A 27,793-nucleotide genomic window follows, 5' to 3' on the forward strand; every position below is an offset into this window, starting at 1 on the left:
TACTCTAAGACCCAAATGAAGATAGAATTAAGAGGAAGAGGTTTTTATCAGCCTACTGTGTAAGGTGCAGCCTGGGGATGTCCCATGACCCTCTGCACCAATTCCCACACATAGCTGGCACCTTGGGGATGGTTTTATCTTAGGTTCCCACAGACACCAACTGGTGTGGTGCTGCCAACACACTCACAGCCATCTCCTCTGAGTAACTTTTGTATCTCTTGCTGCTTCCAAGCAGAGCAGGCAGGAGGTGCTGGGGGTGCTCTGCCTGAAGTAACGAGGAGCAGGGGCTGCTGGAGGAGGAATGGCAGCTTGAGTTCATCTGCAGCAGGTCCTGGGCCCTGAGGATGGGTTTGCCCAGGGCACAGAAAGTGCTGAACTGGGCTTGATCTGAGCAGCATGAAAACAAAGGACCAAGCGGAACAGCACAGGGACACAGAGAGTAGAACTGGAAGTGTTCAAGGCCAGGTTGAATGAGACCTTGAGCAACCTGGTCTAGTGGAAGATGTCCCTGACCATGGGAGGAGGTTTGAACAAGATGATCTTTAAGGCCCCTTCCAACACAAACCATTCTGTGATTCTATGACTCTAAAACCAGGTAGAGATAAAGAAAATGAGCCCATCTAGCTCCACTGCCCACGGGAGGGGAAAATGAAAGCAGAAACAAAATGAGGCTCTGAAGCCCCTGTGTTTGTGTCTGCGATTGCAAAGACCTAGGGCCAGATTTCCCAAACACTCTCCTGGGTCAGCTGGCATTGACTGATCTCCAGTGCCCGGCTTTGGCCTCATCCAGCATCTCCAGCTGGGCCAGATGCCAAGGGCATTGAGGGCTGCTGACCCTGCAAGGGTATCCCTGGCAGTGTTGTGCAGGGGTAGCACAGGAGTCCATCCACAGTGAAAGGAGCTCACTCCCCCTGCCATAAAACACACTCAGCCTGTGCTTGGGGCTGAGAGAAAAGTGAAAAATTTGGTATTTTTAATGGAGACATTTGGAAATGTCTTACTTGAGCTGGGACAGGAACTGCTGGAGCACAAAGAGGGTTCTGAAAACCTCTGCATGGGGCTCAAGCCCATCCACACCCAGGGAAGCACCACTGTGGAAGGCATAAAAGCTATCAGGTATTTCCAGGCTCTCAGACATTGATAGGGGGAAAAGAAAATAGAAAAATAATAGATGAAGCTCATTACACAACCCAGACTCATGCTTGGCAGCGTCTAGCACGGAGTTCTGAATTTCAGCACAAAAATGTGTGGCACGCTGCAGATCCGTGGATGGGGAGGAGTAACATGGAGGCAAGATTTAAAATATGATGGTGTGTGCAGAGGGGACCTGCTGTAGCCAAGGTTGCTAAGAAGAGCCCCTGAGAGCTGGTGGCTTTTCCCAGTAATTTTGGCTGCCACAGCCCCCTTGCCCTCACCAGTTGCAGGAGGTGCTTACACTGCACCACTGGCAGTGGGAAGGGGGGGGTGGAAAAAAATTGGCAGATGAGAGCAAGTAAGGTCCTACAAAACAGCATGTTCAGTTTTCTTTCCAATTTTAACTTGTCCTTGACCTCTCTTCGCTCCTTCCCAGCAGAGCTGGCTCGGCTCTGTACTTGTCCCGTGCTGCAACGCCGCGGCACAAAATGTTTTTGGTGGTGCTCACCCCTCAGAAGTGGCATTTCCATCCCCAGTTGCTGTGACAACACATCTCCCTGGAAATGCTTCAGTTTAGCTGATGCCAAAGCAAACATGAACCTGAGGTGCTGGGGGTACCAAAAGGTGTCAGTGGCCCTGTGGCCATTGTGGCCTTCAGAAGCGTGGATGCACATCCAGTGTGGAGGCTGGACCTGTGCCATGGGATACAGGGATGCTTGGGATTTTTTTGGTAGGGTGACAACTGTTTTCTGAATTGTGCCTTCAAAAGACAAGCACAGCCCCAGGTGATGGTACCCAGGGGTCCAGGGACTGACACAACTGTGAGGAATTTGGGGTGGTTTTGTCTTCACCGCTGTGTCCTGAGACAGCATTTCTGGTATGGGGGGACTGGCTTGAGGGTCACCTCCAGCCATGGCAGTGGTGCTCTTCTTGCTCTGACATCAGTCTGCACCAGCAAAGAGGAGGCCAAGCAATGTCCCTTTCCTGAAAACAACATGTGCTAGGGTATCCCATGTCCCTCTTTGTAACCCCCTGTGGGTTACAAAGCTTTTGGCTTACCTTGTGCAACACCTTTGTCCTGCTCACACATTGGGAAGGAATACATGGGACCACATCCCAGTGAAAAAGCACCAAGGGTAAATGTTGCCATGAACACAGATTTGCTCCAAAACAGGCCCTGCAGCTGGATCAGGATTTTCTGCTTCAAACACCACCATGGGCAGAGCTCCGGGTGATGCCGAGATGGAAACGCACGGCCTCAAGTCCTATGTCATCCCCTCAGAGGAGGCCAAGTTATTTAATTATTATTTATTTCACAATTTTTTCTTGTGGAGGTTATTGCAGGGTTTATTTAAACCTCCCCTCCCAGCTGGGGGAGATAAGGTGATGACTATTCTGGATACAGTCAAAATTAGCACTGTTATTTGTATTCTCGTGCCCCAAGAGTGAATTTAAAAATTCCCAACAGTCGTATTATGCCACTCCGCTCATTTTGCCTTTGTCATCCCATGCCAGGCACAAGCTCAGCTCCATTTCTAGTTTGGCTCCTCTGAAAACCCACAAGAAATCCTGATCTGGTGAGCACAACTCCTTTTACGGCTGAAGAATGCCCTCAGGCACTCCCATATGGCTCCATGGGCTCCCAAATGTCCCCCAAATCAGCCACAAACAGGACAAGAAAAGAAAAAAAAAACCAAAAAGGTAAAACGACAACAATGAAGTAGACGAAAACCCCCAGTCATCCAGTAAAATTGCTTTTATTTCTGTAATTTTCTAAGTATAAAACAAATCAGCCCAATATTGTGTGAACAGAGTGGATTGTATGGATGTGACCACAAGGAGCCTTCCCACATCTTCCTGGCACACCTGGCTATTTACAGTCAGACAAAGGACACAGTTTAGGAAGCAGTAATTTAGTGGAAAAATATCTCTCATATAATAAAATAGGAAACCTCATTTCTTTCGGTTCTGTCCCTCAGATAACACCCTCCCACCCCCCAAGATATAACAATTTACCTTTTACTATGAAGCACAATCTCAGAGATTTCTACATTTGGCTGTTCAGGCATCTCATATAAAAAAATCAGCATATTCCCAGACTGAAGCCACTGAGGGCACCTGCTGGCAGTTCAGTGGTTGCCCTCCTCTTGGTCCCAAGTGCCCATCACTCCAGGCACACACAGATTTTGGCTCATTTAATGCCCCACTCACACCAAAAGCTGAATGGCACCACAAGAACAGGTCCAGGGAGCACAATTTACCCTGTGTCTCCTCACTGCAGCCCTCCTAACCCCAACGGTGCCACACAAGATCTGCGTGGGGTAAAGCCCTCTCCATGGTCAGTACCTCCAGGCTGTCTCATCTGACAGAAAATGCCACTGCAGAAGTGGGATGAAAAAGAGCCCAGATGGGACTGAATCACTGGCATCAGTTACACAAAGTGATGGCCATGCCAGGTATGGTCCAAAAACCACAGTAAGTCTCAGGAGCTGGTAGTGGGGACTTGGGTGTGTTTGAGTTTCAGGAGGGATGTAAAGCCAAGGTCACTGAACCTGATGAATCTCCCAGCCAGGGCCCCTGCACAGCTCAAATCATTATTTGATGAGTTTTGGTGGAGCAGGACCCTGACTGGGAAGCAGTATAATCAACCTGATGTACAAAGAAGGACCAAAAATTAATGCTGAGTTTTCCTCTTGCTCCTCCTTCTGCCATCCACACCATGAGCAGAAAGTCCAACTCAATCCCAGCTCTGATGCTCCTACAGGAATGAAGTCCCCCAGCCCCTCCATAGAGCCTGTCCCCCCACTGCCCCCCCAGTGCCTGGTGGTGCCATCCAGCCTTGGCTGAGCAGAGCATCCCCAGAAACACACACACACAGCATGCTCACAGTGCCAAAACCCCAACCACACAAACACAAACCTCGTCCAGACTTGGGCCACACGACACAAACAAAATGCAGGATGCAGCACTTTGCTCTTTTTCCTTTTCCAACGTGGGATCCCCATGGCATCACACACCACAGGGGGAAGAGCTCATCCAGCAATGACACAATACCCCAAAACAGTACAAAAGACTTTCCACCACAGCTGATCCCCCTGGTGCTCACCCCAGGAACACAGGACCTTTCCCTCCCACCTTGGCTGTACCCCAGCATGGTGCTTGGCCCCTGAGGAAGGAGTATAAAGTGCTCATGGATAATCACAATCCCATGCTGCCATCCAGCACCTCCTATGCCCTGCATCTTGTGGAGGATCTGTCACAGCAGCCCACCAACGCTAAAGGTCTTGCTGGAAAGACCTGAGTTTTATTTATAGACTTAGAATATGCCAGGCAGCACCATCAAAATAAAACTAAAAAGGAAATAATTTCTAACCTCTGTTGCCAAGAAAAGCAAGGATCCCAGAGGTTTTCCCCTAAGCTGCTTTTTAAAAAAAGCTTTAGGGCAAAACAGCCACCTGGTGTCCATCTCCCTTGTATTGCACAGTCAGATGCCTTGGTAAGACACAAGAGCCTATCCCAAAGTGATGGTCTTGGCTCTGGGACCTCCAAGTTTACACAAGAACATGTTCCAGCCTGTAAAAGCTCCCAGCACGCTGCTGCTGGCACACATGCAATAAATAACTACTCTGTGATTTATCCTGACCTTTCACTGAAGAATAAAGGAAAAAATAACTTAACATCTATGAATATTTTTCTACTTCATTAAGATGTTTGAAGTATAAGCCTCAGTAACCAAAAGTATGGAGTGAAACCTGTACCCCAAATAATTAAAGGATGTGGGGAGAGACAAGAGATGTGGTCAACCATTCGGAAGGGGAAATGGGGACGTGTCAAAATGGTCCCTCCTAGCAAGGGGGCTGCCTGCTCCAGGCAGTTCTAGTGCAGATTACCTGGGTATTTTCTAGATAGATCTGAAGGCTCACTATAGAAATGAAATGCAATTTGCTGCTGCTGGGAAGAACAAGCTGGGACACAGCTCTGGTTTCTTGCCCACAATGGCTCAGGCTCTGGTAACTCACAATTGTGACCCAACGATTGCATGAACAGACTGACAGTGCCTGGGCTTTTACAGAAGAAACTTCTCCACACCACACACATTTGTTTTAAATTCATTATCCTCCACCAGACATTAAGTCCAGGGAAAGCAGTGTAACTCAGGTGGTGGGTGGACCAAGCAGGTCCCTGTAGGCACAAGGGACCAGGGAGATGCTATTGGGCAGCTGCAGGCCCTGCTGGACCCTCCAAACAGGGCTGGGATGCTCTGAATCCAGTCCAGCCTCTAAATCCAGCCCAGCTTCTCCCAGCTGGTTATTAGCCTCAGAGAAACAGAGAAGCTGCCTGCTTTGATGACACTGAGCTGGAACTGGACTAAATTCCCACTGGCTGTTTTTCTGCACAGAGTGATGGAGATGGACTCAGTCATCTTGGATGTGTTTCCCAGCTTAAACAATTCTTTAGTTCTGTGACCTGTACTAAAATAAGGTGAAATCCACCCTTTTGAGGAAAGGCAAATCACATGTCTACAGCATTAGTCTTACTGAAGCCTTATTTTGAAGGCTTATACAGTACCTGGGTCATGTCCTGGTCCTCTACACCAGGGTGGGTCTCATCCATGGTGAAAATCTTTGAAGAGGAATTGTTTATCCCATGGGATCAACTGATTAAATCATTTTGACAGAACACATTTGAAAAATAAAACTTCTTCAAGACAAAGTATAATAAGATTTTAAAAAATCAGCAACAATCTTCTAACCACAGAGTATCTATAAAGATCTTTTTAAAGAGCTCCATATTAAAATTCCTTGAATACATTATATATTAAATACAGTAACAACATTTCATGCAAGGTTTTCTGTACAATAAATCAGCTCAGTAGTATAACAATTCTGTACATTCCCATTGGTCTGGGGGCTCTGCTCATCTTCAATGCTGGTGATGGAGAAAAGAAAGGAGGGATGGTATTTGGCACCTACTGTACAGAAGGAGAGATGCTCTTGCCCAGATGATACAGAAAAACACTGGAAGCTTTTAAGAGGCAAAGAGTAGAAGAGGAAACCCCACAGCAAAGGAGCAAATGCTATCCCAGACCCTGGCTCTGGTGCTGTTGCTGGAATGTAAGAGAAATGAAAGATACAGGCTCTGGCTAACTAAATATCATCAGGATGGATCCTAGGGGACCATGAGGAAAACAGGAGGGAGGATTTGGAGAGCTGGAGAAGAGACCACCCACTATCAGCTTCTCAGCTGCCGCAGCTCAATGGAGAAAGATCAATTTAATGGATCTCAAAATCCACTCCTGATCTACAAATCCTCACTGAAGACTGTCTCACTCCTGCTGTGGAAAAAATCCCCAGAGGGCAAGAAAAAGTTGATGCCTTACATAAAGGGATGCCACAACAAACACCACTCACGGAGAAAGACCACATTATGTACAAGCATACATTCATTCCCATCTTGATCCCTGGGCAGGGATGCCCTGTGCAAGTCAGTGATGTTCTCCAAAGCAGAGCACATGAAGTCCTGGATGTGCTCCTGAACACTTAAGCTCTACTACTGCTAGGGAAATAGTTAAAAATTCACTGAGGAAAGAAAGTGTGACCAGGAAGGAGTGGTGGACATGAGGAATGCAAGGTGGGCATCCCCTTGCTTTTCTTTACATGGCTGCCCCTACAAGGAGAAGGACTGCCTCATATAGTGCAGATGGGATCTAGCAAGATGCCAGATGGAGAACAGACAAGACTTCATGGTGCTTTGGTGCTGGATGAGCCTGAGAAGGTGCTGGGCTTTCCATAATGCAGGGATCAAACAGGACAGCGTGATAAACAGGGAGAACTTCACCTTCCACCACATGCACCTGACCTCGAGGTATAAACACACCTCCATGAGATTCACACCAGTGTTGGACACACTCTGAAGCTATGCCCAGCTGCTGTAGCCACTGGAGCAGAGCACAGCAGCAGAAACACTATGGACACCATCAAGGCTCAACAACCCCAACACACAGCCCCCTCTCCTCTCTCCCTGCCCTCACTCACTGCCAAGCCTTCCCAGCCCCTGAAGCTGCCTTGTGCATCCCATCCCACTGGGGGATGTGGCCTCAAATCCAAACTTCTTGCCTTAATCTCACATGAAGGCCACCTTGCCCATGCTCACTCAGTCAGGGTGAATATTGCAAAGAGGGTCTCAAATTTGGCAAGAACAAATCCCAAGGAACCACGTTACAATGATTCAGATCCACAGCTCCATCCCCAAACTCTACGCCAGCTGTCCAGTAATTGCACTCATATGTACAGGAAAAAGAAAGCTACAGAACAAAACGAAAATCAGGATTTTTTTCTTTTCGACGATTCACCCGCATTTGTCTGATAGTCGGACACATGCATGTCCTGCTGGCTTTAGCGATGGTCACGCATGCAAGACTTCAGTCCCAGTTACAAGTTAGGGATCCTCTAGTTCAGAGTCGCCCTCAGGTCGTTCATTTCTTGTCCTCTTCTCCTGAAAGAGAAAAGAGAAAGAAAAGTATTGGTGAGGGTTCAAAAGCAAACCAGCTCCATGTTTGTGTTACCAAGAGTGGATGCTCCTGGGTTGATCCCAGAGGGAACCTGGGATCTTGTCTGCACAGAGCTGGCCTGACTGCAGGTGTGGCAGCTCAGGCTGTGTGAAGAGGAGGAGGATGGTAGTCCCTGGATGAGGAAGGTCTCTGCAAGAGTTAGGCAAAGGGATAAGTTCACAGAATTCACAGAATCACTGGGTTGGAAGAGACCTTCAAGATCATCAAGTCCAAACCATCCCTAACCCCGCCTCAACTAAACCCTGGCACCCAGTGCCACATCCAATCTTTTTTCAAACACACCCAGGGATGGTGACTCCACCACCTCCCTGAGCAGGCCATTCCAGTACTTTACCACTCTCTGTGAAAAACTTTTTCCTAATATCCAACCTGAGGTGGAGCCAGGTGGAAGGCGGGTAGGCAGGATCCCTCCTTACTGCTCCTAATAAGGTATTATGCAGGGAAAAGCAGTGGCTCAGAGAGGAGGAAGCTCACTGCACCCTCCCACCACCCCAGAGCCCCAGCCCTGCTGCAGCCAGAGACATGGACACTGCTCCATGGGCTGACACCACTTACACATGCTATCCATGTGCCCACACCCATAAATACCTTCAAAACAATGAGCAAGGACCAACCTACTCATCACAGCCACTGTCCCAGGGCTGCCCTCCTACCTTCTCCCTCCCTCCAGATGGATGGGGTTGGACAGGGAAGGTAACAGGCAACACATGGCCTGTAGGAAAGTGATGGTATCCAGCTCAAACTCCATGTGAGCAGCCTCAAAATCCCTGCCAGAAACTGACTTACAGCAACTAGATCCCCAATTTTCAAGCAGTTGACAAGAGTGTCCCTGATCCCTGAGGCAGCAGCTGCCCTCCAGCCTGGGGTGGCTTGGCTTACCCAGAACACATCTTTTTCCTTAAAAAATACCCACCCAGAAGCAGCACTTGCTAAGGAGAGTTAGAAAAATCCCTTATCATGAGTGTTTTGACTGTATTTCTCTCTCTTTCATCACTGTACACATCACAAAATACATCTCACTGGGGACTGCTGTTCCTGTGCTCTTGATAAATAAGGGTCCTGCCCGGGGTTACCCACGGGGCTCCGCGCCTGCTGCCAGCCCTGGTGCCGACAGCTTGCAGGGGGATTAATAAATAGCAGGCAAGACAGAGGGAAAAGGCTTTTTTGCAACTTCTGCCAAATTTTTTTTCCAGTGCTGGCTGCAGAGCCCAGCCCTTGTGTCCTGGGATAAAATGGTTTGCTGCGATGGCAGCATCCCTCTGGATGACACTGCAGGCTTTGGTGTAAGGCAGGGATGCTGGCAACTGCACTGTACTAAATATCATTGCAATAATCAAAATTAATCTCCTCCCCACTGCAGCAGCCTCTCTTCCCTCTCCTCCAGCAGCTGAACAGTCCCCACTGGGTGACACACCAGTGGTAATGTGCCAACCATGGCACTTCCCCTGAACACATCACCCCATGGCTGTGCAAACAGGGAGGAGGATGCCATGGCATGTGGCAGGCAGGGACAGGAAGGGGACATGGCTGCAGTGTTCAACCACAGTGGATGCTCTTCAAAAAATTGCTCTCAGATCTCTAAAGTGACACAATCCTGGCATGGAGCGAGTCAGGTGTTTCCATGAGCTCTGCAAGCAGCCAAGGGTCCAGCTCCCACATATGTAGGTCCCTGCATGCCAGTGTCCATCTGTCCTTCCCTCACACTGGTGACAGGAGCAGGGGGGATGCAGGACCTGTTTGCAGGGATGATGGGATGGTGACAGTCCCTCTGGATGTGGCCTCACACCAGAGGTGTCACAGCCAACCAGCAACTGAACAATGGGAGCTCAGCTCCTCCAAGGTCTGCTGCCCCCAGACAGCTGAGGCTTTTGGGGAGGTTTTTCCTTACTGCTTTTGACTTTCCTTAACAGGTTCCTGTAAAAGATGCTGCTGGAGGGATGCAGGCTCCCACTGCCAGCCCAGACCACTTCCTTCACCAAGGGGAATGCTGCAGCCCTTGTAGCTCTGAAAACTGCAAATCTCCCCACCACAGCAGGGCACCCTGAGCTTCAGCCGAGACCCCAGACCCCAGGAGAAAACCAAAAGGGAAATTGTCCCCCATCCCTTTGCAATACCAGGGCAGCAACGCTGGCAGCTTCCCTCTGCTCTTCCATTTCTAAAGCATGACACACGGACACGTATGAAAAAAACAGGAGACAGAGGGAAATAAAAACAAAAGGCAGCAGAGCTGTAAAATCCTGTGTGGAGATTCCAGCCCTGGAAGGTGCAGCACTGCTCTCCTGCAGAGCATCCCACAGCTCAAGGGAATACTTGGCCCACGGGGACACATTCCTCTGCCAGCAGCCAGCCAAGGTAGCTCCAGGCACAGATTACCCTACAAGGGCAGCCACGACCGCAGGCGCTCGCTCCCCGCTCTGCGCTGCCAGGGAGAGGGATGCCTGCCTCCTCTGCAGGAACACGGGCAGCTGCAGCAGCTCCTCTGCTCCTGGGGGACGTTCAGGAGGTTCCCTCGTACCCAGGTGCAGGTGCATGCTGGAAAATGAGGGTAAACAGCTTCTTTTTGCTATGTGCTGGAGGGTTTTTTGTGATGGGATATGGAGATTTTGGCCCCTGCAAATTTTGGGCGGTCTCAGATGCAGAGCTGCATCTGCCTCTGGCAGGGAGTGTGATGCACTTGTCACTGCACTGCCACCTCTGCCAGCCACTCTCCTTTGGGAGGGTGCTGAAGCCTAAAGCTGATGCCAGCTTTGCAGAGAAGTGCCCAAAGCTCCCTCAGTGGTGGAGATGCTCACCCCAGGGAGCAACCTCACCTGCACATCAGCTGCAGGGGCAGGAGACTGCAGGGCACTGTGCTGCCCATGGGAGAGGGAACAGGAACAGGGTGGGGTGGCCACTACCTTGCACCTCCTGCAAAGTGACCCTGGGGGCTGCTGTCTTCACTGGGCAGAGGACAAACAGCTGCCCAAATGCTAATCTGCCACAAAAGACACCAAATCAATTCCTGTGCATCCAAACTCCTGATTTTCAGTGGCCCTGCTGCAGTCAGGGCAGACGTGTTGCAGAAAACAGCAACAGGATTGCAGAAAACTCCTGGTTTGTGATTTTGCCCCTGCTTTTACCACAGCAGAGGTGAGAAATGGTGAGAAATGGTGATGCTCAGCACCCAGACAGGGCCTGATGCTGAACATGTTGAGAACAGCCACAGCAGCAACTCCAACACCTGTGAGGGATTTGCTTTGAGATGGTGAACATGAGGAGGCCCAGGGACAGTGCAGGAGGGGAGCAGGGTGGCCTCAGCAGTGGGCTGATGAGGAACACAGAGGAACGTGAGCACTGGGGTTCTCTCAGTGTCCTCCCTATATTTGGTGCTTCTTGAGAACCACTTAGAAAAGAGACAAAGAGACTTCTGCAAGGCCTTGGCACAGAGGCCTGGAAAGCTTCCTCCTGCATGCCACAGGATTCTGAGAGAACAAACACTTGAATACATAGAGCATGGAAAATATTAAAGATACTACAGCAAGAGATCCCTGAGGGTGGTGAGCCCTTGTGAGCCTGACAGTGTGTGACAGACCCCTGAGAACATCCCCATGCTCCTGACCAGAACATCTGCAGCTCACACAAAGCCAACCTCAGCCCTGCACATTCTCTCAGTCTCACATTCACATCACCTCCCAAAACTGAGACAGCAGAAACCTCAGAGGGCCCAGAGAGGAATGAAGACAGCCAGATATGCAAAGGATGTGAGATGAAAGGCTGGATGTGATCAGAGTGATGGGGAGAGGAATGTAAAGCACTGAGACCACAGTGAGAACTGAAGAGTCTCAGCTTTCTGCCACTTCAAGGACAAGGAAAATCCAGAGTAATGGAAACAAAACTTATCTAAATCTCATCAAAGGAGAAATTTTTCCATGCAATTCCTGAATCAGCAGAACTCACAGCTATACATTTGCATTCCTCAGCTGAACACCCTTGGCCATCCCTTGGAAGGTCCCATGCTGGAGACCATTCCCAAGCACTGTCTTGCAGAGACCAAATGCTAGCCTGGCTCCTGGCCAAAACTGCCATCAAACAGCTACTTCACAGGCTTTGCTTTGAAGCAAAACACAGAGACCACTGTGGGAAAGGAGATCCTGTCTGGGTAGAGACTCTTGGCTCTATTATTGTATCTCTGTTCTATATCTAAGCCGTGTTCACCCAGACACATTCCAAGCAGGTCCCCACCACACAGAAGCAAGAGTCTGCAGGAAGCACAGGGGTACAGCATTCAGGGATGAGACAGGTAAGGAAGCCAACCCTTGCTCTGGAGTCTTGCAAGTATTCAACTGGTGCTGCCCGCTCCACTTGGGTCTTGCTGTCCTGAGAATGCCTGGCAAAAAAAAAAATCACAAGACCACACATAAAAGTGGCTTTTGGAGGCTTTTTCCTTTGCTTTTCGAAGGCCAGAGGAATCAGGAAGATGAAGAGTTTCAATTACTTCTTTCAAGTGTGGTGATTGAAGCGTGGTGATTTTGCCACACAGCCGTGATAGAAGCCCTGGATCCATGAGACAGAGCAACCCGTGAGCATCAGCAGCATCGTGGCTGTGGGGATGAGGGAAGCTCAGAGGACCTGAAACATTGGGAGTGTGCCATGGGAGGAGAAAACTGAGCTGCTGTGCTGCTGTGATGGCACTTGAGAGGATCGTGTGCCTACCAGAAACCTCGCTGTGCTTGGAGCTGTGCAGGCAGAGCCAAAGAAAAGCGCTTCCTCCAACAGTGCTGAGATTGTATAGAGAAATACAAAGTGTGGGAGAAAGACAGACTCAGCCTCAGACTACAGATGGTGAAGTGAAGACCAAGGGCATGCATGGGATGCAACATTAACCAGCTGTCCTACACCCCAGCCCAGTGCCACGCTGTAGAATTGTTGCTACAGGCTCATAATTGTGGGATAAAACAGACCTGGGTGTCTGATGAGAGATGAAACAATTCAATAAAAACAGGCTAGAAACAATTTCTATCTGGTTTGTAGAAGCAGGAGCCCTGCACCTCCGTTTCTCTGAGCAATTGCTGAGTTTCTGCATCAGCTCAACACAGGAAGAAAGGCTGACATGAGCACCACCTGCACACTGGGACACACCAATGGGGAAGGAGACCTGTTTGTGATCATTTCCTGCCTGCAATTCTTCCCATCCCATATTTCCAGGTACTTGCAAAGCTCTGCTCCATGAGAAACCAAACACAGCTGTTACAATGCCCCAAAGCCCTCCTTGACAGGGCTGGCCAGACCTGCCTTCACCCTGGAAGGCAAGAGAGGCTTTGCACAGATTTTCTGGGTCATTATTACAGGGTGAAGTGAAAAAGAGGGGTTTGCTATAACACAGGTTGCCTAAGGGGTGAAAAGATGGTTTGAGCAAGGTGATGGTGTGGAAGGAAATCCAGTCCTCACACTCAGATTGTTCATCTGCCCCCAGAGCTTCCCTGAGCTAGGACAGTGCCTTTCCTGCCCTTCTCTCTGCTATCACTGTCAGAGCAAGCTCACCCCAAAAAATGAATAAATAAATCCTGTTTTCTGGAGAGGGGCCACCCCTGTGGCAGGCACAGCACTGCTCGGCAGCCCTGGGAAAACCTGTGGGCTTAACTCAGTGCTGAAATATCCCCCACAGCAACATCTTTTGCAAGAAATAAAAGATGATATCATCTCTTTGGAGGGCTGCCCAAAGACATGCTGTGATTTACAGCATGGAGCCCAGGAGCACACAGGAACTGCTGCTCCAGTGTCACAGGAGCTGCTTCTCCTCTGGTTGTGCCAAGGGCTGCATCCTGAGAGGAGCTGGCCAAGGGCAGCCCCATTAAAACCAGTTTATAAGGTGTTCACCTCTCAGTGGATCTTAGCACAGAAGTTGCCAACACAAAATAAGAATGGACAGAGAGGGGTAGAAATCTTAGAGGAAAAAAGAAAGGGTTCCTGTTACAAATCAGTGTTTGATTTGTTTTGCTTCATAAGCAAAGGGGTCCAGTTCCTGGAGATACAAGAGGAGCTGAATTAATAACCTGTAGCAGGTTTATCTAATGCTCCAGCTCCAAAGGGAGCACTTCAAGCAAATGTAATTACCAACTGCTCTGCCAGGCATGGCACCAGGAAGGAAGGGAGCAGGAGAAGCCCCTTTGCACAGCAAAGGTGGGTGAACATGCAGGTGCAGACATCACACAAGCAGAGGAGGTGAGCAAGGGGTCCACAAAGCCACCAGGAATCCCAAGCAAAGTGCCACCCTAACCCAGGGGGTGCAGACCACGCTCACCATCCAGGTGGTTGCGGGAAAGGTACTTGAGTCCTTCATCCAGCAGGATCACAGGCAGGGAGATCTTCATCACAACCACCCACTGTGGCCAGCTCAGGGGGGTCACCTGGAAGATGAGCTGCAGGGTGGAAAGGATTGGACATGTCACAAGGGAAGCAGGTGGGACATTTTGTTGTTTTAAGGATCACATTGTTGTATGGCAAAGGTTAGGAGAGGGTCATCACAGGTACAAAGAGGGAGGATCCAGACAGCCCAAACAGGAGGATTTCTCCAAGGTCTGTCATGATCCAAGGTGGGTCTTGGCCAAGATGAGTAAAAAATATGTTATTCACCTCTCCTGCAGATGGGGAAAGTGAGGCACAAGGTAGGACTGTGTGTTTTTTGTGGTCACAGGTGCTTAGCAGGTGACAAGGGACAATGCACTCTCCTGGGTACAGAAACACACTTCATCTTAAGCACCTTTGGGCATCATCCAAGGCACCCCCAACCTTGCAAAGGAGGCAACTCCTGAAGGGTTGAACCACCTTCTGGAGATATACAGAGCTTTTGCATCACCCATAGAGAGAGCTTCATACTCCTGGCTCATGGGGCAGAATGACTCCTGTTTTCCATGCTGGGTTGAGCCATGGGACCTGGCCCTGAGGGCACTTTCTGGGAACAGCCATCCCAGAAGTTTCCCGACCCAAAGATTGCTCCAGGGATGTCCTTATCTACAGAAGGCACAGGGAGGTGACAGAGGGCACTCACAGGCATGGGCTTGACATAGAGGATGAGGAAGTGCAGAGCCATGGACATGATGATGGCCCCCAGCAGCCAGATGTTGAGCCACGGTGGCATCCGCAGCAGCGACTGGTTCTCAGAGACACTGTGAAAGTGAGGGGACAACATTAGCCCCAGAAACCTCCCCGCATCTGCCCATGCTGGGAATTTCATTTCCCTCCAACATGCAAGGCCATTTGCTAGACCCTTTCTTTTCCAGGCTGTTCAGGCTTTGCTGCAAACTGGATGTGGATGTGGATACAACCAGCAATGCATGGATTAGGGCCAGCCATTAATGACCAAATTACTAAATGCAGATCCAGTCCTTCCTTCACTGCTGTCAGCCACAGCACACTGCCTTGGAGGAGTTCCTCTATGGAAAACCCAGTGGTTCCCTGTGAGGATGCTCTGAACAGCTCTGCTGAGCCAAAGCAAAGCCCTCAGCCCACCCACAGACACTCAAAGAGACAAATTCAGTCATGCACAGAGCAAAGAGAGCAGCCCTGTGGCCAGCACACCTGTTCAGAGCATTGCACATTTCGATTGTCACCAGCACAGACAGAGCCATCGTCGTTGGGTATCGCGACTCGAAGATCTCACAGTCAATTCCTTCGAAGATGGGGTTGTCCTCAGTGCACCTCATGAAGTTCCTCTGTCAGCACAGGAAACTGCTGGTAAATACATGGCAGAGCAGCAGGAAAGGCAGGAGAGAGGAGGAAGAGTCGGCTGGCTGGGGGGCACGCGATGAAGTGGGTTACTGTTAAATATCCCACGGGTCAGAGCAACAATAAACTGCCTGCAGTGACCCAGCTTCTCCTGGGTTTGGGCCTTAGGGGTGTGGCTGGACAGTGCCTTTGAGGCTCTCAGGTGCAGTTAGGAAGGAGTTTGAGCACACACGTGTCTCCACCAGAAATCCATCCTGCATTGCACATGCCATTGGGATGTGATAGCACCTGCCTTCCCTCTGCCCTGCACTTTTCACATTAGCTACAGTGATGTAATGTGAGAACAGATCCCTTCCAATATGGGATGAGGCACAGAAATTACTTTCAGCTTCTCTGAATCTTTCTGAATCTGAAACTTTCCCTACTATGCTGGTGGCTGGACGAAGCAAGGCTGGAAACAGCCCAAGGGAGAGAATTCGCTTCTGTTTTAGACAACTGTCTTCTCCACTAGGAATCTGGGAATGCTACAACCAACACAGAGGACAGACAGATGAAAGACCCCAACACCCTCACCCATCTTCTCCAGCTGTCAGCCTGTTCCCCTCCTGACTCACCAGCTGATGGAAGGAGACCTGCGGTCCCTCGGCGTCGTACAGGAACCACCAGGTGGCTGCGCCCACTGTGGCCAGGCCCACGTACACTGTGGCCAAGAGAGACAGCCTTACCCCAGCACCCAGAGACACACCACCCCAGGACACCCCAGGCACACCCTGACAGCGCCACCCACCCGGCAGCACGCACCTCCGACGGCCAGGTAGCGGAAGAAGAGCCAGCCACTGATGAGGGGCTCCTTGGGGTTGCGGGGCTGCTTGTCCATGATGTCCAGGTCGGGGGGGTTGAAGCCCAGCGCGGTGGCCGGCAGCCCGTCGGTCACCAGGTTCACCCACAGCAGCTGCACGGGGATGAGGGCCTCGGGTAGGCCCAGGATGGCTGTCAGGAAGATGCTGCAGGAAAAAAACAAGAGATATTAAATTATACAAGCTCTGGGCAGCCAAGGTTCTGTGTCATGCAAAGGGGAGAGAGATCCAAATCCGGATCCAAACCCTCAAACTGAATATTCACCCTAAGTCCTGCAGATGAACCCACAGCCCCTGATAAGGAACCTGAAAATTCAGGACTAAATTTTGCTGCTAAAATTTGTTTTTGTTGCTATTAAAATTTGCTTTGCAGTTGTATCCCAACTATTGATGTCCCCAGGCCACAAAGTTTCCCATTCCCAGTACAAACACCCACGCTGAAATGCAAGGGCAAAGGATGCCCAACTGTTCCCAAGGTTGTGCTGATGTTGCTGAGGACTGGGAGGGATGGGCAGGGGCAGGGATAGCTGTGACTGGGTGACAGCAGCCTGTGCACAAATATCTGCACCCAGATCAGGCACTTGCATGAGCTCAAATAGGCAATACTTTGACAGAACAGGTCCTGCAGGATGGCAGGATTGTAAAACTACAAAAAAAAAAAATCTCCCTGCCCTTGAGGAACGAGACATCGTGCCTGGGATCACCAGTTTGGGCACTACATACTGCTGCCTGCAGGTCACCTGTCCCAGGGGATGTGTCCCCCCACTGCAGCATGGTGCCCGGTGCGGGAGGCTCTCACCAAACCACCTCCCCAACATTGGAGGAGATGAGATAGCGGATGAACTGCTTCATGTTGCTGTAGATGGCTCTGCCCTCCTCCACGGCCGACACGATGGTGGAGAAGTTGTCGTCAGAGAGCACCATCTCAGCAGCTGACTTGGCAACAGCCGTGCCCGACCCCATGGCGATGCCAATCTCTGCCTTCTTCAGGGCCGGAGCGTCATTGACGCCATCACCTGTCTGCACACAGCCGTGGATGAGCGTGCAAGGGATTGAGCAGGGTGGGGAGGAGGGGACAGCGGGTGGCAGGGCGTCCGTGAGGGCTCACCATGGCCGTGATCTCGTTGAAGGACTGGAGGTACTCGACGATGCGGGACTTGTGCGCCGGCTCCACACGGGCGAAGCAGCGGGCCTCGCGGCACGCCTGGCGCTGCGCCTCGGGCGGCAGCTCATCAAACTCCCGGCCCGTGTAGGCCTTGCCAGACACGTCCTCGCTCTCGGAGAAGATGCCGATCCGGCGGCAGATGGCCACTGCCGTGCCCTTGTTGTCCCCAGTGATCATGATGACGCGGATGCCGGCCTTGCGGCACATCTCGATGGAGGAGGTGACCTCTTTGCGGGGAGGGTCCAGCATCCCCACGCAGCCCACAAAGGTCAGGTTGTTCTGGGCGGGAGGAACACACCCCAGACCCACGTTAACCCCTTGGGATGCATCCACTTCCCTCCCTGCTGTGAAACCATCCTGGGCTTCACAGGGATTTCTCCTGGGAGGAAACTTCCAAGAGGTTTCCTACCACCTGCCCCATGGATGCGCTCTACAGCCAGCCCCAATCCAACGGGATGCTCCCATCCCCTGTGCTCCTCCTCACACATTTTCTCTTTGCTCCCCTCCTCCCCATCCCTCCCAATGGTCTCCAAGGCCCTCTCAGCAGTCACTCCACAGGAAAACACGCTCAGTGAGATGGGGCTCGTTATCCTTCAGATCGTCCCCTGAGGTTTGCAGAGGAGATGAGCCATTCCACTGCCCACAGAGAAACCAGAGGGAAAACACTGCTGGGACAGCTGGGAGTGTGTGGGGAAACTCTGGGAACAAGGCAGACGGCCCCTGGCCAAGGCTGGGTGCGGTACCTCGTAGTGGACGAAGGCGGCCGAGTCGTGCAGCTGCATGCTCTCCCTGCGGACGGGCGCGTCGTGGGTGGCCAGGGCCAGGCAGCGCAGCGTGTCCATGCCCATGCCCCAGTCCCGGATCCTGCCCAGGATCCTGTCCCGCACCGGGGTGGTCAGCGGGACCTTGGCAGTGCCCACACGGACGTGGGTGCAGCGCTCGATGACGCTTTCCGGGGCACCCTGCGGGGGACAGGAGGGCTCAGGGGCTGGAGTGAAGCTGGAGAGCTGCAGGAAGTGCCAGAGGGAAGGAAGGCGCCAAGTTTGGGCAAAGGCAGAGGAAATCTCCCCAGAATTCCAGCACACATCCCGGCCCCGTGGCTCAGGGCACTAGATGGCAGCCTCTGACCAAAAACACCGGGATCACAGCCAGGTCACCAAGAGCAGGATCTGCTGGAGGGCCAGCAGCTGACTCCTGCAAAACCTGCATATCCTCCCGAAATACTCCCACCCCACAGACCCCTGCTCCGACCTGCAGGGGATAAGGGCTGTAAATATGTGAGGGAAAAAAATACTCAGCAGATGCTTGTGATGACTTTGCAATTCAGGAAAACATGTCCTTCAGCATCCCAGCCTCTCACCCCAGCCCTTCTGACCTTACAAAGGACCCTGACATTACTCTTTAATATAAAAGTTGCAATCCTTCTATTGCACCTCTTAAAAAGCTCGCCCAGGGCCACAGATCCAGAGGCTTCAGAGGGTCCCAGCCTGACCTGGAGGGCAGAGTTCACCCACCCAGATAATCTCCCAGTGGGAACAACAATATCCAAATCTTCTCAGAGTCAGCGGGGAGAAATTCCACCACATGTCTTCTCTTGGGAAAAAAATGTCCTATGAAACACTATTTTATTTCTGGTTACAGTGGAAAACTGGACATCATCCTTTGGGCATTACTGGCATCTGGAGGGTCCAAGCCTTTAATAAAGGCAAGTGCCCAAATTCTGCATGAGGGCAGTTCTCCCTTGCCCCAGCACCAGCAAACTCAGCACCTTTTCCTCCCTCTAAATCATCTCACCCCCTTTCTTCCCTAATCAATATGGCAAAGACTCACCCTGACCCCACCAGCTTACCTGCTGGATCCTGGATCCCCAGGCAGCTCAGAGTTTCCTCCAGAACTGCAGGATGTGCTCTGCAGTTCCTCTCCCCTTCCCCAGAGTGTGAGAGGAACCGCAGAGCATCACCCCTGCCCTGTGCAGCCAGGGCCAGATGCTGCTGGCTGAGGGGCAGGTGGACCCTGCAGGTGCTTCAGCCCTACCTTGACAAACATCTTGCTGCCAGCAGAGTTGTTGCCAGGCCCGCTGGGAGTGCAGTACACGGACATGGACTTGCGGTCCCGGGAGAACTCCAGGGTGCACTCCTTCCTCATCAGCTGCTTGATCACCTGCAGGAACAGCACTGGGCTGAGCAGGACGTGCCAGGGACACTGCTGCTCTCTGCCCTGAGCCCGCTGAGCCCTGGGATGAGGGGAGAAAGGAGCCAGGAAGGATGGGACAGGGCTAAAGCTACAAGCTTTCCATATCAGAAAGGAGTCAGGAGATTGATCACAGCCTGCACAGATCTATCCTGGGGGAAAATGCTGGAACAGAGAGCCCTCTGAGCAAGGGAAGACATTGTAAGATCTAAAGCAGAGGAAATACAGACCCAAAATAAAGTGTGTTCTCACCCAGGAGGACAGAGAGAGACCAGAGTAGGGGAATAGCCAGCACAAGACATTTTCATGTCAAAAATAAATGTTTCCAAGAAGAAAATGTCACTGGGGCAGGCAAGGCTCTGGGGAATAGGGTTTGGTTCATGCTGGAGGGTGACTGCTCAGTGCAAACTGGGCACCTAAAGATAACTCCAAACTTCCTCATCTGCAGCCAGAGCTCAGGCTATCACTCAGAGGGTCTCTCCTGCCTGGGCAGGGACTAGACTGAGTTGGAGCCTCAGGAATCACCTGCTCCAAAGCTCCATGTAGGCTGATCTTCAAGGCCCTGGCATCAGCCCCACACTGTTCCAAAAACAGCTCACCATGAGAGCCCAGAAATCACATCCTTGTGCCAAATCAGTCCCGTAGATCATTGCAAGTGTTTATTTGCCCAGATATCAGACATCCTCAATCCCTCCTCTCCCTCCCATCCCCCAGCACTGCAGCTCACAGGGGCTTTCCCCACTCACTGAGTTGCAGGCGTTGGCTCTCTCCACCTTGGAGAGTTTGCTGAGGTCTGTGTTGAAGACGTTCATCTTCTCCACCAGGCACGTCAGGGCTGTTTCAGTGGCTTCCCCCACCTTCTCGTAGACTTTTTTGGACTAGAGGGCAGAAAAAACCAGCTTAAGCTTTAGAGCACATCCTCCACATGCTGCTGCTGCCCCCAAGGATGCTGTCACCCGCCACACCACAGCATCCCCCGGGGATGAGCCGAAGCCAGGGAAGGGGATCCCAAGGGACAAACTCCACTGGCTTTGCACTGAAGCACAGCAAGAGCATCCCCCCACACCGCCCTGGCCCTGGTGCCCCCACACCTCATTGTAGTCCAGCGAGGAGTCATTGCAGAGGGCACAGATGGTGGCCAGCTCCACCAGCCCGTCGTACTGCCCGCACTGCACCGGCTGCTCGTCCTTCAGGCTGCGGGCAGAAAACAACCCAACAGCCTCACAGCAGCTCACACCTTCAATGCAGTGAGCTCACCCTAAACATCTCTCCCAGGGGGATATACACCCTGCAGATCACTCTTGTAAAAGTGGAAGCAAAAGCCCAGTTAAAGCACCAGTGCTGGCAGAAGTCCTTGGGTTCACATTTTGTACTTTATTAAATGGGGCAGCACTAAATTGCAAATAAAATATCACAGGAGGCAAATAAATTCTGGAAGTGGCCCAGAATAAGGGGGACTGCAGAGGAGTTTAAAGGAGCAAGCAGGGGCTGCTCACAGGAGATGATGAAGGTGACGGACCAGAAAAGGGGCAAAGAAATTCATGTTAGCATCCACCCCCTCAGGGGTTTCCATTTGCTTTGAATCCAGAGGAGCTGTGGAACCAACAGCAAGTCCCTTCTCCTCCCTGTGATGCTGTTTCACACTCCAGAGGGAACCCAGGGGAGCATTTAGGAGCAGCAGAGAGCTTTAACAGCTGCGCTGCTGTGACTGCTTCCAAGCAAGTGCTGAACTGTGATCTCTGCTTCCTAAATAGCAGCTCTTTGCTATGGAAAGGAGCAGCCCTGAACACTCCAGGCAAGTCAGATGCTTCTCCTCTCCTGGTGGTAGGAATGGTAGCAGTGGTTTTGAAGGAAATCAAAAATCCTCCTGGTTCCAGCAGAGGTAACTGCAGGTTAGAGCTGTGTAAACCCAGCCGGTCATCTGCTGGCTGGAAAAATAATTTGTCAGGCATTTACTAGGATCAGCTTATTCCACTGTTGGTTCCCAATGGAAAGAACATTTTGGAGCCCTTGTTACAGCTTGGGAGCGGAAAACACGGAGCAGCCAAGAAAATCTGAAAAATCTGTTTGCTGAGGGAGACGAGGCCACACTGGGCTGTGAGTGGGAAGGGAGATCCACTGCTGCTGCCCAGACATGCTGCCCAGCCCCGGGCTCACAGGAAGGGACAGCGGGTGGAGGAGGGAGCTGCAGACACAGCAAGCATGGCTTTTGCAGCATGGGATCCCCTGGATGTGGCTGGGAAGGGGTGGGAGGTTACAGCAGTCCCTGCATGGTCAGACCCATGTGCTGGGAAAAACATCAGCAAAGGTGCTGCTGGCTGGGTGCTGTGGGAGCAAACCCAGCGTCCTGCAGGAGATATCCCCCTGCCAAGGCCAGGTTAAAGCAAACAAGCCTTTCAGAGCCACCAGCCCTGGGGGAAGGGGGATTCTCTCCATGACTCCTCAGCAAGCCCACACATTCCTCTTAATACACAACACAGGCTCAGGGCTAAAGCAAAACTCAAGAGCAACACAAATTGTTGCAGACTGACAGAGTGGCCCTGAATGCAGCCCCCAGAGGCCAGGGGACACTGAGCTTCAGAGGCTGGCAGGCACAAGTTCAGCCCCTGGGTCCTCCTCAATTTTAATTGAAATGCACTGATTGACACCAGCTTATGACTTGGCTCAGTTTTTAATGGAGATTCCTAGCCAAGGATCAAATTGGCTCTATAAATATTCATGAAATTAAGTCTGTGGCTGAGATGAATTACAGCTGCTCCACGGATGAGCAGAAGGCACCATGCTGACAAATGTGTCTGGGATCACTGAGCAAAGCAAAGGGGAGCAGAGAGTGCTCCCACCACCAGCTGAGCTTCTCATCTGCCTACTTCCCAGACTTTGCCACACTGGGAGCCACCACCTCCTTCCAAAGGAACAGGAATAAACAAATACAACAGCAGAAAACCCCATGTGTGTGATAACACTTGAGAGAAAAGCCCCCAGCTTCTACTCCCTGCCCATGTCTGCCCTGAGACACACCCTGCCACCAGCAGGATCGTGCCCTGGGCACACCAGCCATGGGAGCCATCCCTGCTGTGGGCACAGGGCTCAGGGAGCACTTTCCTTGTGGGGTTTGAGCCATTTGGAAATCCCCTTGAGCATTGCTGGTGGCTCCTAGACAAGCTGCCTGCCCTGCATCCTGCTCGGGTCAGGGGAAACAGTCAGCAGCCAATACCCAAACTCTCCAGAAACATGGAGAGCCATCTTCTGCTGCAAAAAGCCTCGTTCATCACCATTCCCACATCTGCCATCTTCTCTGCTTCACAGGTGGCCTTGTTTTATCTGGCTTGCTAACCAAGGGAGAGCCGAGTGTGTGGAAGCCCCTCTGCTGAGCAGTGGGAAGGCAGAGCCAGGGTGAGCACCACCCAAACCAAGTGGGGCAGGAGCTGGAGGTGAGGGACAGGGAAACAGCTGCCCTGGTCCCTGTGAACAGCAGAGTACAGTCCATCACCCAGCAGCTGCAAGCCCACTGGGTATCCCCTGGACAGACTTGCAAACCACCATGGAAACCCCTCCTTTCTCCCCAGCTCGTGGGGACCCCCACCCTCCCATCTCCCCCCAGCCCTGCTGCCAGCCCAGGGCCACCCAGGGTCCCTGGGAAGGGGAGGGGACCCTCACTTACATCTGTCCCTCGGGGGCGTAGGTGGAGCCGGTGATGCTGAACTCGTGCAGGCTGCACTGGGTGCCCTCCACCTTCTCCATGATGAACATCTGCCAGGGGAGAGGGGCAAACACAGCGTTAGGCAGCACATTTTTGGTACAACCCTCGTGCCCAGCCTGGGTTCCCAGCAGCTGGTACTGTCCCAGTTGTAGCCCTGCTGGCACCAGGCTCATCCCTGGTCAGGCACTACTCCTGGCTGTCCCCAGATCCTCCCAGCTCTCCTCTGCCTTTGTCATGCTCACCTCCTCCAGCTCTTTCTTTCCCTAGGAGATGAGAGATGCTGAGCCTGTTCCTAAGAAGGTGCCTGTGTTTTTCTTGGAGCAGAGAAGGGTCAAGGTTTCTACTCCTGCCCTGGAAAGCCTCTGCAGGGCAGCATCTGAGCAGAAGTGGCTGCTCCTGCCACCCCTTCCCAGCCAGCTCTCAGCCACCAGCCTTGAGCCTTACTGGGATCACAGCTCAGCTCAGTAATAAAACCCCAGTGAGCCATAAAAGTCCCCCACACTCTATTTTTAGTGATTTTTGCCATTCAAAATCCTTCCAGTTTTTCTTTTGCTGCTCTAATGAGACAAATCCCTCAAACTCTGAAATAAAATTAAAATTCCCCTCTCCTCAAGCTCTCCCAGTCCCCCCCTTGTCCCTCCCAGCACAGCCCACCTTTGAGGGCAGCATCCCTGGGAACAAGAGCAGGGCCTGACCCCAGCCAAGGAGAGAGTTCAGAGATTTCATTTCTGCTTCTTGTTATTTACAACCCACACTGAAGCCCAAAAGCAACACAATAAATAAATAAATAAATAAATAAATAAATAAATAAATAAAATTGGTTTGGCAAATGCATTTCCCTGGCTGCAGGGAGAAGCCAGGATTTAATTTGGATGCAGAGAAGTGCTGCTCTCCTCAGCTCCATGAATTTGCTGAGTGCCTCCAGAAAGCAGGTGCAGGGAAAACTGTTCCACTCCAACCTGTCTCAAAATAATTGTTTTTTCTCTATTTATTTTCCTCTGGTTATTTGTGTTGTTCCCCAGGAGAGGGAAGCAACAGATGCTGGAGAAATCAGCAGGCATCACTCAGCACCAGAGATACAACAGCTCCAGTTACCACCCCCTTCTCTGCCTTCCACGTTTCCTCTGGCAACAAACAGAGGTTCACTTGCTATTATTATTAATTATTGCTAATAATGCGAGGACACCTCACCAATGCAGCCACGCTGGCAGGTGTGAGCCTCCCCCACGCAGGAGGTGTCCCCAGGTGTGAGCTTAGGGCTGAGCCAAGCCACAGAGGGCATGTCCAGGGGAGCACTCCCAGCGTGTTCAGCACCAGGACACCCCAGGGCGTTTTCTCACCTCCTTGTTTTACAGGATTAGGCAAATCAAAGGAGCGGGTTCAGAGCCTCCAGTGTGAGTAATTCTGAGCCCAAAACAACCTCACCATGGCTTCCCAGCTTCCCAGCCACTTGCAGATATCCATTAGCCCTATCCTGGGCTAATGCTGATGCCTCAGGTTTTGGCTTCTCTATTTTTCAGGTTCTGTGCTGCTTTAGTGGGTGGGTCTGGGCTTCATATTAAGGGACGGTGAGCTCTGCACAGAGCAGGGAGACAAAACAGTTCCTGCTCCAGCTGGGCACCAAGGAAAAATGATCCAAATCTCAGCCCAAGAGCACAAACAGCGTGGGCTGGAGAGAGAAGAAGGATGGGACTGCATGGGCTGGAGCTGGAATTGGACAATTAACCCCCAATATGCAAATGGAGAAGAACTGATAAAAGAGAGAGACCCCATGACCTGTTGTGCATTTTGGGACCATTTTGGTTCCTCTTGGGTGCAGCCCTGGCTGGGCTCTCGTGCTGCCCAAGGTGGATCCATTGAGGAGATCCTTTTAATAAATCCCTCCTTTATTCTTTAGCTCTGTCCAGCCTCTGCTCTGGGTCAGCCTTCAGAAGGCATCAGTGCCCTCACCTCCTTTCCCAGGGCCCATCAGGGAGGCCCATCAGCATCCCTGAAATGTTCTGAAGGAAATAATGAGCCAAAGTGCTGCAGAAGAGGTGTCCCAGGTGCCCTGGAGGCTCTGGGCTCCTCTGGCAGTGGGTGTAAACTCAATAAAGAAAGCAAATCCTATTTCCTTTGGTAACGACCCCCCAGAGATGACAGACCCAGAACCTGAGGTAAAGCACCCAGTCTGAGACACCATCAGAAGGAACCTTCCAAGGCTAAGCACCCATCATCTTTTTTGAGACATCCAACGCCATCAGCCTTCCAGAGAGCCAAAATCTCCTGGTCTCTTCAGAAAATGGACTCCTGAAACACCAACCAGACTCATTTATTAAAAAGCTGAAGGCACCACCCCAGCCACTGATGGGTTTGCCTGATAGGAGCCTGTTTGTTTTCAAATGCCCATGGCTACAAAACAATTATTGCTTTCACAATAGTGACTTTCTTATTAAAAAGGGGAAAACGGAAATAAAAAACCCACAACTTTCCAAGCTCTTTATTTTTCCATGCCTTTTTTAAAAAAAAGGTGCTACATAACCCACAGCAACCAGAGGTTATATCAAATTTCCTGCTGCTTCCAGCTTGCGTGACTGGCCAAGCATGGGGGCAGCCAGGGCACTGCAGGGGTGTCTGCAGGGTTTTGGTGTGATCAGAGGATCACAGAATGATTTGGGGCGAAAGGGACATTAAAGCTCATCTCATCCCACCCCCTGCCATGGGCAGGGACACCTTCCACCATCACAGGTTGCTCCAAGCCCCATCCAGCCTGGCCTTGGGCACTTCCAGGGGTCCAGAGCCAATCACAGCCTCCCAGGGCACCCTGTGTCAGAGCCTCTCCACCCTCCCAGGGAAGAATTCCTTCCTCAAATCTAATCTAAATCTCTCCTCCTTCAGCTTAAAGCCATTCCTCCTTGTCCAAAGTCCCTCTCCAGCTCTCTTGGAGCCCCTTTAGGCACTGGACAGGGCTCTGGGGTCTCCCTGGAGCCTTCTCTTCTCCAGGCTGAACAGCCCAGCTCTCTCAGCCTGTCGGTGTTTTGTCAGATTTCCAGGCTGAGAAGTGGGCAGGTTTGTGGGCAGTGGAAACAGTCCAGAGGAAATAGCTGTGCCTTAAGCAGTTAAGAGCAGAACTAAAGTTTCCATCACAAAAAATAATATAAATAATATTAGGAGCAATAGAAGGAGGTGGGAATGCTGCAGCTCAGCTGGGGGCTGCTGACAAGTCAGGCTCACAGAGGGGCTGCCCAATCTCTTGCACAGCACAGTGAACAGCAGCTCCAGCCAGGGGAACACAGCCAGCAGCACCCCTGGGCTTCCCCCTGCCCCGAACCTTCTAAAGCCATGCCAGTGATTTGGGGTTTAAATGCAACAGAGAGGCTGGAAGGAAAATGTAACTTCATGCTCACAAAGAGAGCACCCTTCTCCCAGAGGGCTCCAGCATCCCTCTGCCTCTCCTGTCCCGTGGATCCTGCCCATCCTTCTCCCACAGGGCTCCAGCATCCCTCTGCCTCTCCTGTCCCATGGATCCTGCCCAGCCTGGTGCTGTAGCACACAGCTGGATGCTGCTGCTGGGGTATTTCTAGGAAGAAAAGGGCATTTGTGGATGCAGCATCCCTGGAGCAGCATGTGGCAGCAGCTGTGGGCTTGTGGGGAAGACAGGTGTGAAGGGTTTATCTGCACTTCTCTGTATTTTCTGTAGGGTCTTTAAAAGAACTGCTCATGGGGACAAGGCAGGATTGCTGTCTGGAATTGTAAGAGCTGTAACCATCAGACACTTTTCCATCAACCAATCCATGGATCAGCATCATTTTCCTCCTGCACTGGAAGCAGCCCCAGCCAACAGGCACCCACTGGCAGCTGGCACAGCCCCTGGGACCCCCAGCCACGTCCCCCAGTAATTAGTGACAGGTTTAGACACACCACAGAGCTGAGCCAAGGCACAGTGCCCTGGAGACTGCAAAGCAAACAATGCCCACACAGCTCCTGGGCAGCTGCTCCAGGGATGGCAGTTTGCACATCCAGGCTCTGCTACAAGCTTTGTATAAAATAAATCCCTTTCTGCTCCTGTTCCCCAAAACACCAGCAGCCGTCTCAGACAGCCAAATATCACTAATCACCTCCTCCCAGACATGGGGTGCCAGCATCATTCCCCCCACCCCAAGCCCACATCTCCACTTTGGGTCCTGATTTTCAAATGCCACCTTCCTGGAAAATTAAGGTAGGCTGCATAAAAGGCTGCTGCAAGTTTTAGGAGAGTGAAACGTGAGAGCAGAGAGAGCTGTGATGCTTCTATGTCCCTTCTCCTCCTGCCAGGCTCCCCCTGCTCCCAGCTCCATGGTTATTTACAGGTTGGGAGGAGGCTGCTCCTGGTTCCTCCCTGCCCTGGGCTGGGGGAGATGGTGGTCTCAGAGACCCCCAGGTGACCACACAGTGACACAAACCACAGGTTTACTCTGATTTACTAAGTGGGTTTGGGGCTTTGTCACTGTAAC

The 27,793-nt window shown here is 51.6% G+C and overlaps 1 protein-coding gene across 2 annotated transcripts in view; it reads right to left on the reverse strand.

Moving 5' to 3' along the window:
• Positions 1–2,875: 2,875 nt before the first annotated feature.
• The window catches only part of ATP2A3 (ATPase sarcoplasmic/endoplasmic reticulum Ca2+ transporting 3), a 54,323-nt gene continuing 29,405 nt past the window's right edge, over positions 2,876–27,793 (reverse strand). The window contains exons 9-22 of one of the 2 annotated variants that reach the window (XM_038157885.1): positions 23,283–23,371; positions 20,713–20,815; positions 20,368–20,499; positions 19,466–19,591; positions 18,175–18,393; positions 17,375–17,710; positions 17,066–17,286; positions 16,211–16,413; positions 16,024–16,109; positions 15,263–15,396; positions 14,733–14,850; positions 13,986–14,103; positions 11,999–12,071; positions 2,876–7,629 (exon numbers count right to left, since the gene is read on the reverse strand). In XM_038157885.1, coding sequence (XP_038013813.1) covers positions 7,584–7,629; positions 11,999–12,071; positions 13,986–14,103; positions 14,733–14,850; positions 15,263–15,396; positions 16,024–16,109; positions 16,211–16,413; positions 17,066–17,286; positions 17,375–17,710; positions 18,175–18,393; positions 19,466–19,591; positions 20,368–20,499; positions 20,713–20,815; positions 23,283–23,371 — 2,004 coding nt within the window. In that variant the 3' untranslated portion in view covers positions 2,876–7,583. The remainder of the gene's footprint in view (positions 7,630–11,998; positions 12,072–13,985; positions 14,104–14,732; positions 14,851–15,262; positions 15,397–16,023; positions 16,110–16,210; positions 16,414–17,065; positions 17,287–17,374; positions 17,711–18,174; positions 18,394–19,465; positions 19,592–20,367; positions 20,500–20,712; positions 20,816–23,282; positions 23,372–27,793) is intronic. The other variant, XM_038157886.1, reaches the window with a different exon arrangement.

Source organism: Motacilla alba, chromosome 19 (assembly GCF_015832195.1).
Source record: "Motacilla alba alba isolate MOTALB_02 chromosome 19, Motacilla_alba_V1.0_pri, whole genome shotgun sequence".
Lineage (NCBI taxonomy): Eukaryota > Metazoa > Chordata > Aves > Passeriformes > Motacillidae > Motacilla > Motacilla alba.